General features: G+C 40.4%; 1 protein-coding gene across 4 annotated transcripts in view; it reads left to right on the top strand.

The window, feature by feature from the left end:
* The first annotated feature begins 1,192 nt into the window (after nucleotides 1–1,192).
* Nucleotides 1,193–12,689, top strand: part of CCDC33 (coiled-coil domain containing 33) — an 86,656-nt gene continuing 75,159 nt past the window's right edge. For all 4 annotated transcript variants that reach the window (XM_072147841.1, XM_072147842.1, XM_072147843.1 and 1 more), the window contains exons 1-2: nucleotides 1,193–1,653; nucleotides 1,975–2,576. In XM_072147841.1, coding sequence (XP_072003942.1) covers nucleotides 1,350–1,653; nucleotides 1,975–2,576 — 906 coding nt within the window. In that variant the 5' untranslated portion in view covers nucleotides 1,193–1,349. The remainder of the gene's footprint in view (nucleotides 1,654–1,974; nucleotides 2,577–12,689) is intronic.

Raw genomic sequence — 12,689 nt, 5'->3', positions numbered from 1 at the left:
ACTTGGGCCTTTCAGACCCTCTTTCCTCACAATAGGCCTCCCACAGAAAAGTGTCTATAGTGAACATCAACTGGCTATGCTATTAGGTCTACCAGGGTTGTCCTCAGCAAACACATTGCTGCTGTGGAGCAGAAGTATGTTCAGATACTTCATATCTGAAGAACCGTAATTATTTATTATTTCCTCCACAGATATAGTGGTAAGAAATACATATGTGCCATTCTGCTGTGCACCATCTCTGGACAGGTCACTACTGGACCAATCATTGGTCCAAGCACTGACCTCCACTCAAATGGCATATCACTTTTCAGTCAAATAATTGGTCCAGTTGTGACCTGCCCATGAATGACGCACAGCTTAACAACAGAGCTGCCAAAAGGGCAGCACTGTTTACTATGGGACCTGTGGTGAAGGGTAAGTTTTCTAAGGGAATCCAACTCCAGGGTGTGTGGGGAGGAGGGTCAGATGGAAGGTGGCACTGAAAGACTATGTTCACATGGTGTAAATGCTGGAGATAGCTCAGTTCTTTGCTTGGCAATTTCCAGAGCTCCCATAGAATTAGAAATAGAGTGGCAGTGTACATGTTCAACCTTCCCATTCATTCATTTAGTGAAAGGGGCCCTTGTTTGGGGGTCCATCATTGTGATCAGTTGGGCTCCCACAAGTCAGACCACTTTCCAAATTGTTGCCTCCTATCTTGTTGATAGAGGATATCAATAAAACATTGTACAATTCCATTTAAATGTGCTGTGAGCAAAGTAAAACATTCAACTACCCGAAATTCACAAATCTCTAAAGATTTCAGACATACAGGGTGAGATAAAAACCTCGCTACCACCAATACATGCAAACACACCATCTTGTATGCTTTTTAGTTTTGTTTTTACAGTTGTTCTTTTATACTACAAGAATTTTTGTCTATGAACTACCATGTGGACACAGTCCATTGTGGTACAGTATAAGGTAAACATTTGCAACATCAATTACTACAAATAACACTGGATAATAGTGTCATATATTCATTCACAAAGTCTTTTGGAACAATTCCTTACAGTTAAGTATAATGTGGGACAGGGGCAGGTTAAGTACCGTCATTGACTCTCCTCAAGTCACCAGGTAACCTGGTTTGTCTCAAACAAACAGCAGCCAGGTGAATGTGATCCTTCTGTCACCACCACTCCCTGCAGGTGTATAAGCTGAGTGATGACAGAGAAGGAAGAGGAGAAACACAAGCAGAAAAGCACGAGAATATGTACAAAGACAAGCACCAGGGAGAGAAAAGTACAGTAGAAATAAGAGAGAACATGATATACATGTGAATTAGTATATTTTTCTTTTACAATTTCATCATGCCGGCTCCAGCAGCACCCAAAGTTGTTCCACCTGGACCACCTCGCTTGCGGTTAGATGACAAAGTGTTGTCTTTAGAGTTTGTTCTTTTGGATGCCCAGTTTAACGAACCAGGAAAGTACAAATTACTGCTTCGTGTAGAAAATCCTCTGCTTGATGATTCGGTGGAAGGTGTCACAGTGAGCGTCAACAATGGAGATATGGTCCCAAGTTGTGAGGCTGAGACTGACATAGCAGAACAAGAAGATCTCACAGACACGTTGGCATTTGATAAAAACTTCTTTTCATTTGTATTGCCAAAAGGTAACATTCAAGGAGAGTCTAATTATTTTGGAGTGTCTAAGTATTCCTGTTTCATATATATAGTGAGAAAGAAAGAGAGAGAGTTAAAAACAGTATTTTCTCATTTGCCATAGTCTATCCAGCAGTGTATACATATGAGTACAGTACTAATATATGCAGGTATAGTTTGTATATGCTAAGTCTGTAGCCAAAGTTCATTTCAATATTTATATATCTTTTGAAGAAAAACCTAACTACTGCAGTCAGTTACCATTTGTAATCCAGTTTTTTTTTTTGTAATAATGTTTTTGCTAATTATTAATTTTTCCCTGTTATTTACAGGACTGTGCAAAAATGATAAACACCATGATGTACGGCTGTGCATTGATGTCTTAAAATTTGGGTCTGGTGCCCTTAAAGGAGGAAAACAAGTGGGACAAGCACTATTTGCTATCTACCCACGTCCTAACCAACCTCGCATTAACCTCCGCGCTGCCCCCTTTGAGCCACTTTACAATTACCAAGGAGTCCTGGCACTTTTACGAGTTGCTGGAGATCATATGGCAATGCACTGTGGTCGACTTGCATACAATGTCTGTTTTCGGGAATATAAACCACCCAAAATTGAAGATATTTCAAAACCAACCTCTCCCGCACCACCCAGTTTGAGAGCAGGTATCTCTCCAAGTCCAAGGCTTGACACCAATAAGAAAAGCACTTCTGCAGTGCCAACATCTTATGTGTCATATCCAGATGCCAGGGGATCTGATCCTCAGGATCTTAGCACACCCATCCAAAAATCACAACATGCTTCTGAAAATCAGGGCCTATCAAACGAGAAGTTTTCAGATGACGAAGATAATAAAGACGAAGAAGAACAAGAGGAATATATCGATCAAGTAGAGAGGATGTCCTCCCCAGGACTTGATTCGTTACAAGATCAGGTAAGGAATACAATAATGTACTATATATGCAGTATATATTAATTGTTTCAAATAATAGTAATGAGTCCATTAATCCCTTAGTGACCAAGCTCATTTGCGCCTTGATGATCAAGGCCTATTTTTCAAAACCAGCATGTGTCACTTTATCCGGTTATAAATTTAGAAGGCTTTAACTTACCCAAGTGTTTTTGAGTTTGTTTTTCCGTGACATTTTGTACTTCAAGTTAGAGGGAAATTCTAGTTTATATATTTGTAATTTATTTGTGAAAAAAGGTGAATTTGGTAAACATTTTGAAAAAAATTGTTATTTTCAAACTTCAAAATGTTCTGTTTTTCTTACTACCCAAATTAGTTACTAACTAACATTGACCATATCTCAGCTTTGTGTTGGTATCAGTTTAGAAGTGTCCTTTTGTTTTATTACGACGCTAGAAAGGTCACTAATCAAACAGCATTCTCTCACAAATTTTTAAGAAAAATTTTGAATCAATTACTTAAGGGACCATTTCATTTCTATGGGGGTTTTAGAAGTTCTGTTAATAGAAACCCCCCTCCCCCCCCCACACACACACAAACACATCTTCCCGTTCTATTGACTTCTCCCCCCAAACTATTCAAAACAGCAGGTAGGAAGCTTGTTAACCCTTTATGTATTTTACAGAAAGTCAAACAAAATGAAGATTTGATTTGTAATTCACTAATATTTAACATTAACCCCTTCCCGACATTTGACGTAATAGTACTGCATCGCGGGAGGTGCGTTCCCGCAAAATGCAGTACTATTACGTCAAGCTTCTGGCCCCGGCTCCTGAACGGAGCCGGGGCCAGAAGCTGCGGGTGTCGGCTATATGTTATAGCTGACACCCGCCTCTAACACCCGCGATCGGAGATTTCTCCGATCGCGGGTGTTAACCCCTAACACGCCGCGGTCGCGCTGACCGCGGCGTGTCAGAGGCATTTAAAGTTAATTAAATGCGAATCGGACCCCCCCGCGGCGCTTACCGGGGGGGTCCGCTCCTCCGATCGCAGCCCCGGGACTGCGCGATCCTCCTCTCGGTGCCGGGTCCGTGCCTCCTGGCAGGACCCGGCTGTAAGACACTGGGCATGCGCAGCATGCTCAGTGTCTTACATTACACAGTGCAATACATCTGTATTGCACTGTGTAACCTGTAAAAAAGCTTGAACAAGTGATCAGAAGATCACTTGTTCAAGCTTAGATGTCATTAACTGTAAAAAAAGGAAAAATAAATAAATAAAGATTTTTTACAGTAAAAATAAATAATAAAAGAAAGTGAAAGTCCGCCCAAACACCACATTTCCCTTTACACAAGTAATAAAGTATAAAAAACACTAAATCACGAAAAAACCCCACTTATTTGGTATCGCCGCGTCCGTAACAATCTGTACAATAAATCCTAATCATAATTGGACCCGCTCGGTGAACGTGGTAAAAAAAAAAAACCAAAAACTTGCCAAAATTTAAAACTTTTTATCAAATTGCTTTACAAAAAATGTTCTAAAAAGTGATCCGAAAAAGTTACAAGCACCAAAATGATACCGATAAAAAGAGCAACTTGTCACGCAAAAAATAAGCTTACAACCAGCTCCGTAAACCAAAAAATACTATAATTATGCTGCTATAAAAATGGCAATACTAAAACAAATGCAATTTTTTCTATTCTAGTTTTCCTTCAATAAAATTGGACAAATAAAAATAAAACTATATAAATGAGGTATCACCGTAATCGTAGGGATCCGTAGAATAAAGATAATATATTATTGTTATGCTACAGTGAACAACCCCCCAAAAAAATGCTAAAAATCCAAAACAAGAATTGATGATTTTATTTTCCTCCACACGTAAAAAGTTAATAAAATTTCTTCAATAAGCTAAAAACCCACTAAAATTAAGTTTTTTTTACAGTGCATCTCGTCTCGCAAAAAATAAGCCCTTATTTGTCTAAATTGCTTAAAAAATAAATAAAGATTGTATAGCCTATTCCCAACGAGCGTTGTTATAGAACGGTGCGGCGGGTAGTGACTTTCCAACACCGGTCAGGGCAAGACGGCGGCTGTTCACTGATCGGGGTAAGACGGCGGCTGTTCCTGACAGCCATCCATCCTGCCCCATGGACCAGAAGGGTTACGTCCCCCCCACACACCCCCAGTTTATTATCGCTGCTACTGGCTCATCAATTCAGACGAGCTGATAGCAGCGAATTTACTTATGACGTCAGTAATACCGGTCACCATGTCTGTAGACACTGTGATCGGGGCAGGGTGGCGGCTGTTCCTGACAGCCACCAATTTTTCCTTGCGGTCCAGAGGGGTTTTGTTGCCCCCCTCTGTCCATGTTTGCCGCTATTTGCTGGTCGATATGGTCCAGCCAAAAGCAGCAATATTCGTCACAATGGGCATCGCTAGGGTGAATAAGAGCAACACTTGGCGATAATTTCCCTACGAAAAACCAAGATATGGTACAAAAGCGCTGGCCGTGCACATTGTACAGATTACGCTGTACAACTCTTACGAGCTGTTCCAATGTGCAGGTCCTGCCGTATCATTTCTCCGTTTTCAAGAGGAAGATATTAGGAAACTAATATTGGGACAAGAAGGACGGGGCCCCAGTACCTCTGGTTTAGATGTTCCAGGACAGCATTTTCCCGGTGAATTCTGCTGCTTCTAATGGTAGGACTCAATAAAGAGTCTGTTCCAAAAGAGAAGTTAGGATGGACACTACATACTACTAAGAGACCTGCGACACCTCCAGAGTGACAAAAGTTTAGTTGGTCCCCTGGTATATTCTACCTCCTTATACACTAGACATTCACAATTCACGCCCAACCTATTGTGAATTAATTTCGGTAAAATGAATAATTGTAACAACTGTTATGTCCCGTTGCTCCCTATACCCCTCCATTATTTCATAAGGGGCGCCACATAACGGGCACTGAACTTTCCAGAAATAATTGCAATTTCCATCTTGGACTCCATTGCACATCATATTTGGAAACCACCTATATGTTCAAAATGCTCATTTCACCACGTGTATTACACTACACCACATATTACACCTTGCTATATTCCCCAAGGGGTGTACATTCAACAATTAGCGTCACTTTTCGGGTTTTCCTCTGTTTTGGTACCACTACGTCTCTCCAAATGTATCCTGACACATGTGAAGGATTTCTTACAAATTTGGCCTCTAAAAGACAAACATCCCTCTTTTCCTCTACTGTGCGCCCATAAAGCATTTTATATGCACATGTGGGGTACTTCTACACTCGGGAGAAATAGTTTTACACCTTTTTTTGGGGTTATTTAATATATTATCCCTTGTGACTTACATAAATTAGGGGTAAAGTGACATTTATAGGAAAATTTTCACCTTTTTAATGATTCGGGCCTAATTGGATCATTCACCTGTACATATATTACACATTGCAAAATTCTCTAAGGGGTGTGCATTCAAAGATTAGGGTCACTTTTCGGATTCTTATCTGTTTTATACCACTAGGGTTCTCCAAATGCATGTCAAACATTTCTGTCAAATTTGGCTTCTAAAAGGCAAACATTCCCCTTTCCTTTTACTGTGCGCCCATACAACATTTTATATACACATGTGGGGTACTTCTACACTCCAGAGAAATAGGTTCACACATTTTGAGGGGTTATTACATTTTTTTATCCCTTGTGGCTATATAAAGTTAGGAGTAAAATGACCTTTATAAGAAAATGTTCACCTTTTATCTATTTAAGTCCTAATTAAATCAAACACCTTTACGGACAAATACACATATTACACCTTGCTAAATTCTCTAAGGGGTGTGCTTTCCAAAATGGTGATACTTGTTGGGGTTTCCCTCTGTTTTGGTACCACTACGGCTCTCTAAATGCATCCTGACATATGTAAAGGATGTCTGTCAAATTTGGCTTCTAAAAGGCCAACGCCCCTCTTTCCCTTCTGAGCTTCACTGCGTACCCATACAACATTTTATTTGCATGTGTGGGGCAATTTTATACTCGGGAGAAATGCTAGTACACATTTTTTGGGGTTGTTTCATCTTTAATGCCTTATGGGATACAAAAATTAGCCGTAAAAGTGACTTTTTGGGGAAAATGTTCACCTTTTTCCTTTTAGGGACCTAATTGAAGCAAACACCTGTAGGGGTAAATACACATATTACACCTTTCTGAATTCTCCAAAGGGTGAACTTTCCAAAATGGTGACACTTGTTGGGGTTCCCCTCTGTTTTGGTACCACTAGGGCTCTCCAAATGCATCCTGACACATGTAAAGGATGATTGTCAAATCTGGCTTCTAAAAGGCCAAAGCCCCTCTTTCCCTTCTGAGCCCTACTTTGCACCCATACAACACTTTATATGCAAAAGTGGTGCAGTTCTGTGCTTAGGAGAAATAGTTTTACACATTTATGGGGTTGTTTCATCTTTTATCCCTTGTGGCTTACAAAAATTTGGGGTAAAAGTGACTTTTTTGAGAAAATTTTCACCTTTTTTCCCTTTTGGGGCCTAATTGAATCAAACACCTGTTGGGGAAAATACACAAATTACACGTTGCTAAACTCTCCAAGGGGTGTACTTTCCAAAATGGTGTCTCATGTTGGGGCTTTCCTCTGTTTTGGTACCACTATGGCTCTCCAAATGCATCCTGACACATGTAAACTTTTTCAGCCATATTTACCCTGCAAAAACGAAACAACGCTCTTTCCATTCCAAGTGCCCCCCTGTGCCCGTACAGAAGGGTACAGTGACAAAATGGGTATTGGCATACTCAAGAGGAATTGCCCTCAACATTGTAAAATGCATTTTCCTTTTTAACCCATTGTGAAGGTGCAAATTTTAGTGTTCAATGAATCTATAGTAAGATAAAATTACATTTCTCTAATTTCACTTTCATTTATCTTTCACGCTCATGAAACGCTCAAAGGGTTAACAAAATTCCCAAAGGTTGTTTTGAATATTTTGAGGGGTGTAGTTTCTAAAATGGTGTCATTTGTGGGAGGTTTCTGTCATGTGGGCCTTATAAAGTCACTTCTAACTAAATTGACCCTCCAAAAGTAGGTTTTGATGATTTTCGTGAAAATCTGAAAAATTGCACCTAAAGTTATAAGCCTCCTAACATCCAAAATAAAGGAAAAGATGTTTGAAAAATGATGCCAAGTTAAAGCAGACATATGGAAAATGTTAGTTATCAAGTTATTTTAGTGATATGACCAACTTTCCAAAAAGTAGAAAATTTTGAATTTGGAAAACATTGTTTTTTTCAAAATTTTTGCCAAATTTCCATTTATTTCATATATAAATACTAAATATATTTATTAAATTTCTCAACCAGCATGAAGTACAATGTGTCACGAAAAAACAATCTCAAAATCAACTGGATATGTTAAAGCGTTCCAAAGTTATAACCACTTAAATAGACACATGTCAGATTTTAAAAAATGGTCCGTGTCAGGAAGGTGAAAAGTGGCTTCAGCGTTAAGGGGTTAATACATTCATTTAGCAGCAAAATTTACCCACATTAACTGAATAAAAGTAGAAAATGCATCTAGGAATATATTGTGCAGTTTTTTTCTGAGGAAGAGGACACCTCACATATGGATGTAACCAGATGTCAGGGCACATGGTGGCGAGGAAGGGAAGGAGCCATTGAGCTTTTGTAGGGCAGAATAGTTTTCAGGTGCTATTACGTGTTTGCAGAGCCCCTGAGGCCACTTCCACACGTGGCTTTTTGGTTGCGTTTTGAAACGCAATCCAAAGGCTCTACCTGAGATCAAATGCTGAGGTAAGATGGCTTTTCCTTCACGTTCAGTTAACCTGTTGGAAACACAACGTTACCAAAATATGTTATCACGAGGGGAGCCTTCGGATTGCGTTTCCAAATGCAACCAAAATACCACGTGTGAACGTGGCTTCAGGTACCACAATCCTTTATCCCAGAGAATTTGTAAACTTTTTATCATGGGGAATTTTAACCCCCTGCCCCTGATTTAATGAATTTTATTTTTATTTATTTTTTATAAAAGGGGCTGGACCGAGCAGGCAGATGCCAAAGGCAATCCTGGGAACCTTCGTAAGGTCCCCGGCTGCCCGAATATGAAGACGGCATCCCGAGATCACATTGTGGGGTGCCGGGAAGAGTGGGAGGGAGCCCCCTGCATCTGTAGGTATATAGATCCTGCAGCCACTACATTGACCGTGGCACCTGATGGTTAACAGCCGGATCGGAACGGAGTTCTATCTGGACTTTTAGAGCAGAGTCCCGGCTGTCATAAGACTGCTGGGGCACTTGACCTGCCTGAACAAGGGATCCATGCAGACCTTAGGTTAGGCCGACGGAGAAACCCGACAGAGGGACTTTTCTGACCACTCAGAACCACTGCTAGTGCAACGCAGTGTAAAGCCAGATTTATGACCTGTGATTTTTAAAAATAATCTCAAAAAGTTTGCAAGGTCATTCCATTCCCTTCCTGGCAATTATGTAAAAAGATCGGAATGAGATTTAATAAATCGCCAATGGAAGTATCACAGGGAGCATGCCTTATGATAAATAACCCCATGTGACATGAAATCTCAAAATATTTGAATACCATATTATGAAGGGGTTCTTTGCATAGCTATGTCATACTAAAACCGTTTGTAGTACCAAACCTTGGTTCCCAAGTAAGAAGTTATAGAGACCTTGTGAGGCAATGTCAAGATTATGTACGCAAAGTTCAGCAGGAAATTATTTATGAAACATTGAAACATGTTTAAGTCTTTTATTATTTTTATCATCATAATTTTTTTTATCATTTATTTTTATTTTATTTTTAATCTGATGCAAAGATGCTTCAGTCTAATAGAATCTGACCAACTAGCAGTAAATACAGACAACACGTATAGTCTTAAATAACAATAATGGCAGGAATGAGTGTGGCGATAGTGTTCAAAGGGCAGCATGGTGGCTGAGCAGGTAGCACTCGTGCTTTGCAGCGCTGGAGTCCTGGGTTCTAGTCCCACCCAGGTCAACATCTGCGAAGAGTTTGTATGTTCTCTCTGTGTTTGTATGGATTTCCTCCGGGTTTTCCAATTTCCTCACACTCATATGGGTAGGTTATTTAGATTATGAGCACCATGGGGACAGGGACTGATTTGTCATGCTTTGTGCAGTGCTGCATAATCTGTGTGCACTATATGAATAAAGAATTATTATCATTCAAAGAGAATGGATAGCCAGCTTACAGACTACATGCATGTAGCCTGTTAGGTCCAGTTCGCACAATCTTTTAAACCTCCGTAAAGAATGGAAGTATAAAGCATCAAAACTCCCAATGATATCAATGTAAATTTCATGTCATCCATTATGGTCAATAAGGCAGTCATCTGTCATGCTTGCGGTGGTTTTTTGGCCAAATAAAATTCTGGTGATGGCTGTGCTATTTTTCTGTTGCAAAAGTAGTCAAAACAGAATGATCCTTGATTTTTACATTGACGTCAATAGGAGAAACCTCAGTGCTAGGAAGCCAAAACATAGCCATGGAATAAACCATGGAATAAACCCCCTGTTTTTTTTACATTTATGTAGTAAAAAATTGTAATCTTTGTCAATTGACTGTAATACAAGAAAACATATACTGTAAAGGAGCTGGAGAAATGTAATGCCATCTGCTGGCTCAAAGGTAATTGCAGTATTTAATGTCCAGCCACAAATAAATAACCCAATCTATCATTCTCCTACCTGGTGTAGAAATAAACGCAGTCAGCGGGTTTTCACATATGAAACTTTTCTGTCTGCAAAGAGTGTTATTCATGGCCTCCATCCTTCTAAAATCAATATTTAAAATTATGCTAATGAGCATGCAAAGCTCTGGGGGGGACCCCAGTCTTTTCACTGGTTAAAATAATAATCAAAACATGTTTCACCCAGGGGCGTAACCAGCAGAGACTGGGCCCCATAGCAGACCTTTGATTGGGGCCCCCTTCTCTTCCCCATACATATTTATACACACACATTTACACAAGCACAATCATTTTTACACACATGTTTACACATTCATACATTTATACACACATATAGTATATAGGCATCAAATTTACAACATATACAACATACGCACAGATATACAGCGTATATACACACACATCCAGTATATACAACACACACAGATATACAGCGTATATACACACATCCAGTATATACAACACATACGCACAGATATACAGCATATATACACACACATCCAGTATATACAACACACATACACACAGATATACAGCATATATACACACACATCCAGTATATACAACACACATACACATACACAGCATATAAACACAGACATCCAGTATATACAGCACACACACACACAGATATACAGCATATATACACACACATCCAGTATATACAACACATACACACAGATATACAGCATATAAACACACACATCCAGTATATACAGATCTTACACACAAATATTCACACACACATCCAGTACATACAACATACACACAGATATACAGTATATATATATATACACACCCAATCAGTATATACAATATACACACACATATACAACGTACATACACACAAACACATTTACATGCATTTACAGTTTACATATGTATTACTCAAACTTACCCACGGTCATCGCGTCGCAGCTGGAACGTGGGGTCGGTACTCAGTGGCAGGGTCACGAAGCAGACAAGGTGGGCGGACCGCGTGTGAGGTGGGCGGACCGCGGATGAGGTGGGCGGACCGCGGGTGAGGTGGGCGGACCGCAGGTGATGCATGAAGGCAGGAAGGCCACAGAAGAGGCGAGCAGGCTGGGCCACAGGAGAGCCGCAGGTGTGGAGGGCGGTACGGACCAGTTGGGAGCTGTGCGTGCCAGATGTCAGGTCTGTGGGGCAGGCACCGGGTTCCGCAGCAGAGGTAGTGGGACGGCTCCTGAGCCTGGGACGGACATCCGAATCATAATTTGTTAATGATGTGTCCCCGGGCCCGTCCCACTACCTCTCCGCTCACCTCATATGCTGCCTGCATGGCAGGGAGGTAGTGGAACGGACCCAGGGGCACATCATTAACAAATTATAATTCGGATGTCCGTCCAAGGCTCAGCTCCCTATACTAGAGTTCCTGCTTCCTGCCCGTCCATCACGGGCCCCCCATGCGCCTGGGCCCCGTAGAAGCTGCTGCGTCTGCTACGGTGGTTGTTACTCCACTGGTTTCACCCTCCCCCTGCTGTCTCCCTCCTCCCTTGCCTGTGTAATCTAGCAGCAGCAGGAAGTGCAGGGGGAGGGGAGACCTGCTCTGCTCATTGTAACAGTCAGTGAATAGACATTACTGAGGGGCTCTGGAAGACTTATAATTAAAATAAAATTATTAGCACAATTTTTAAAGTTGATTTTAGAAGGTTGGAAGCCATGAATAAAACATATAAGAAGATTATCACAGTCATGGTGTCTGGATCTATCAGTAAGTGTCCCTGGCTTATCATAATGGACTTTGATGTTAGATTTTCTTTTTTTTCAAATCTCTTTTTATTGATTTTTTAACATTTTCTAATTAATAAACAAATAATATAAAAACAGACTATAAGTTTACATCCATTGAATATCAGAAAAGTGACAATGCACTTCCCGACTCATATAACTAGATTACAGAGCTGACATCAAATTGAGAGACATTACCAACTGCTATATGAACGAAATAACAGAATCCATTAAGAGCAAAGCTCTTCATAGTGGGGTGTCATTTGCCCATGTGAACTACTCTATGGACTATGGCAACACACTTTGAAGTATGGTGATGTACTGATGCCTTTATGTCTTATTTATGACGAAAATATAAAGATTGTTGATTACATATGTTCGGTCTCTTGGATCTATTTAAAAATGCTGTCATTTGCCCGGTAACACATGGAAAGAGTTCTTTTTAGTTTTCTAGAGACTGGGCAGTTGAGGCGGAGTTAAAAGGAGGAATGAGGGAGTGGGAGTGGCACTACTATGCAAATATTAAGTTGAATGGTGACTTAGAGTCTTTCAGAGGTGACTACAACAAATCCGGCCTGGGGGACCAGTCTGTAAAAAATTTGAGTAATTACGGTTACTAAAG

Source organism: Engystomops pustulosus, chromosome 4, assembly GCF_040894005.1.
Source record: "Engystomops pustulosus chromosome 4, aEngPut4.maternal, whole genome shotgun sequence".
Lineage (NCBI taxonomy): Eukaryota > Metazoa > Chordata > Amphibia > Anura > Leptodactylidae > Engystomops > Engystomops pustulosus.
This window is presented reverse-complemented; position numbering and strand designations above follow the sequence as displayed.